Consider the following 3,935-nt stretch of genomic DNA (forward strand, 5'->3'; position numbering starts at 1 on the left):
AAATGTGTGATAAGATTAGACAAACTTACATATTTACACAATATATTAATTTCAACAGTATAAAAAGTTAAATTGTATAATTAAAATATATCTAATATATAAATAAAATAATAAAATATTATTTATTGAGTCAAGAAGTGTTATTATTAATACGCAGTTATTTTATTCTATAAAAGGATGTGTGATATTAATCTTCATCAAAAGCACCCAAAATAGAGCGGAAACCTGTCTTCTAAATACATTATATCTAACTTTTCATGAAAAAAAGAAGATGGAAGGTATTAAGAATACATTAATCGTAACACTCTTAATTGTTGTTAAAATTTACCAGAATATATCAAACAAGAGAGATTTTAACAATGTAAAACGAGGAAGAATAGACTCCTGAGTTTACACTTGTCATGTTTGGAAGTGTTTGAAAAACTATGCTTATATGAAATTAATTTTGTAGATTTAATTTTATCTAAAACTGATTTGAAACTAACCAATCTATGAAATAATTTATATTCTGATATTTTTATCTCAGGTTAAATCATTGGTTTTCATTTTTCATAACTAAATTGTAAATTGATTCTTTTATTTTTTTTCTCAATTTTATTTCTATTTTAAAAAATTTAATTCAATCAAGTATTTTCTATTAGCAGTGTACTAATACCATTAAAAACGGTCAAATGCTATTAAAAATGGTCAAATGTTAGTTTGTGATTTTTTACTTTTTTAAATTTTTTTAAGAATTTTATTTTTATTTTTTAAAAAATAATAAAAATTTATTGTGTCAATCTGGTGTTATGCTAGGAGACCGTGGCATTGTAATATTATTGTCTTAGTTTTAATTTGTCTACTTTTATTTTTTTATTTTTTTTAAATAATAAAAAATTATTATGTGTCAAACCAGTGTTATACAACGTGAATTTAACACGTGATTAATTTTAATTTAAAAAAATTAAAAGTAATTAAATAATTAAATAAAAATAAACCATGACATATGATTCTTTTTTAAAAGTGTTAAAAAAAACACTTGATTGTATAAAAATTTCTAAAATAAAAAAAATCCATTTACAATTTCGCTATGAAAACAGAGAGTAGTAGAATAATTTTCCTTTACCTTAAAAGCACGATTACTATAAAACTCCGTAAATTTTCCAAGCAGAAGCTGTTTTCTTTATCCAGTCAAATCAAGATTTGAAAGCAAAATTAATATTACCCAACAATACTTTAATATTTGCATCTTTATAAGAATTACATTTGATCACATGTAACAAAGTATAGCAAACATGAGAATATTAATGGATGACGATTACGTGGAACAAAAATGCATCAAAACATACAGGTACAGCATAGCAAGACAGAGATAACTGAGAAACTGTTGATCTTTTGATACAGATGTTAACGAAGCATATCTGAGAAAACTGCAGAAACAACTTGTCACAAAATTTCTCAGATTTTGGTTTTCCTTTAATATGCTTTGTTTTTAAAACCGGACTGACCCAACGGAATAAGGAAGATCAATCAAGATTACATAGCAAAAAAATGCAGAAACAGAAGAACTTTCCATTCACTAAGAACGAAACCATTTTACAACGAACAGAGACAAAACAAAGCAACCATTCAGCTATTTGACATACAGATATACATCAGAACAGAAAGATTAACCAAATAAACAACTTTCTTCCGTGCTCATCTGGGGTTGCTTGCACCCTATATTTGTCAAAGCTTTACTACTTCACTGTTAAGGTTGAGGCTGGAGTAGCATTAAGCAAAGATGTAGATCCTGGAAGACAATGTCTTTGGCTACTACTTTTAATTGCCGAACGTCGTGACAATGAAGGATTCGAAGAACCCTCGTACCTGCAGGATTGACTTCTTATTTTCCTCTTTTCTCCCTCCTGAACTCTCTCTGATGTAGCTTGTGGAACCTTCGTGTCATTTAGCCCAGGGGGAAGAACGCAGTTGCAAAGAAGACCTTCACGTAAAGGAGCACAACTCAAACTCAGAAATGCTCACTCGTTGTTTTGAAATCACATAAATTTTGTTTACAAAGTGCATCATAGGAACATCAATTCACATACTTAATTGTGAAGAAATTTTTTGCATAATCAAAATATATCAGTAAAAGCTCTCAAAGAGCATTCCTCTTGCCACTTTCTGCAAGGGCTGTACTGTGTTGTAAGAAGCATGCTTCTTTGTCAGCCAATTTATAATTACTCTTTTAAGTGTAGTTCTTTTCTAATCAGAATTGAAATTTCACTTTAATAATCTATGTTGACCTTAAGACAAACCTTTACTAACTCTAATTTTGCTTCTCGATTTTGTCCCAAAAAAACATAGATGTAGTTTTCACATCTAACGAAAGCTGCTGCTAAGAACTCCAATTCAAATTAAAAGACAACACCAAGAGCAAGTGAGCAAGTTCTGTCCTTTTTTTCCTAAAAGATATCATTCTAACTAAAAAAGAAAACCCAACACCAATAGCTAAAAGCCGTACACAACATTCAACTATGATAACGTCAACGTAGGTGCCATAGGAGTTTTCACTGGCGACATGTGAAAAATCAACAGACACAAACTACAAAAGATAACAAGTTAATAAAGCACAAGAATAGGATCAATGTATTCCTTACCAAGTCGAGCAAGGCGATTGACCCATCGAGGGATTGACTTTCCCGTTAACTTGAGGCAAACATCGTTACAGAAGTGGTTGCAGTTTTTGGAGATGAGATGATAGGTGTTGCCAGAGTACTCCTGAGCCAGTTTCTCCATGAACGCCCGAACATCTTTCTGACCCAGATCTGTTGTTCCGATGAAAATCGACTTTCTGAAAGTGAACCCAGGACAGTGTTTCGGTTGCACTTCAAAAATCCCCGTTGTGTCATGCTCATGTGCACCAAAACCGTACTCAACACCGTGAACTAAATGTAAAAGAATACTTTAATTATCAACTAAGAAAGAAAAAACAGGTACTATTGTACACCCAAATAACATAATATGGTTGGATTTGTAACACAATAATGAGTAATGATAGTTGACAAACAAACCGATAACGTTGTATCAAACAACCCGAATGTTCGGTCTGAGCAAATGTTTTTTTTTTTTTTGTAAATTGAAGAGTACCTTGATTTGGGTTTGGCGATATGAAAGAAAAAAAGAAGAAAAAAAGGAGAGAAAAAAGAGAGGGAATTGGTTAAAGGGTTACCTTGAACCCCAGAATGGTAGACACCAAGGCCAAGCCAATAGGCATAGCCATTGATTGGGGTGAGATCATAGACGTTGAGGTGAACGGGGACGGTGCCGGGCTTGTTCTTGGGTGGCCCTGAGACAAGCTTACGCAGCATTGTGGAGTGTCTGAAATAACAGTGAAATGGAGAGAAAAATACAAAGAAAGCGTTTTTGTGGGTGATAGAGAGAAGAATATGAGTGGTCCTTTTAGTTAGGAAGAAGAAAAGAAAAGAAAATGAAGAAGAATGGAAAGAAGAAGATAAAGAATCTCTATGAGTGCGGCTCTGGCATCTATCGGCGGCCGAAAGTTCTTTTTTTGCTTCACCCACCTTTCACTTTTATTTATTGCTATTATTATTATAATAAATAATAATATTGTTATTATTATTCTTGTTGTAATTATGATAATCCAACCTAGTGCTTATATTATGTCTCTCTACGTGCTGGTGAAGGTGAAGTAGGATTGTACGCGTTGAATTCTTGATAATAATAAAATATAATAAATTAGGTTTTGTGTTTTCCAAATTTTATTCAACAAACATTTATCGGGCGGTAATTTAGAAATTTTCTTATTGGCATATGTTATTATAGTTGATAAAATTAGAAATTACCAAAAATTTTATTACCTCGTTTGGATTACAATGGCAAACGATTCTATTTTCGTAGGTATTTTTCATTATAGTTTTTATTTTGACGAAATTTTAAAAAAATAATATTTA

At 31.3% G+C, this 3,935-nt stretch overlaps 1 protein-coding gene across 1 annotated transcript; it reads right to left on the minus strand.

Annotated features, from left to right (window-relative positions):
- Positions 1-1,534: 1,534 nt before the first annotated feature.
- On the minus strand, positions 1,535-3,538 carry LOC108330748 (deSI-like protein At4g17486). Its single transcript, XM_017565278.2, has 3 exons — positions 3,194-3,538; positions 2,622-2,909; positions 1,535-1,963 (listed from the first exon to the last, which is right to left on the minus strand). The coding sequence occupies exons 1-3, from the start codon at positions 3,330-3,332 to the stop codon at positions 1,719-1,721; spliced, it is 672 nt and encodes a 223-aa protein (XP_017420767.1). The 5' UTR covers positions 3,333-3,538; the 3' UTR covers positions 1,535-1,718.
- Between the last annotated feature and the right edge of the window lie 397 nt (positions 3,539-3,935).

This window comes from Vigna angularis, chromosome 4, assembly GCF_016808095.1.
Source record: "Vigna angularis cultivar LongXiaoDou No.4 chromosome 4, ASM1680809v1, whole genome shotgun sequence".
Taxonomy (NCBI): Eukaryota; Viridiplantae; Streptophyta; class Magnoliopsida; order Fabales; family Fabaceae; genus Vigna; species Vigna angularis.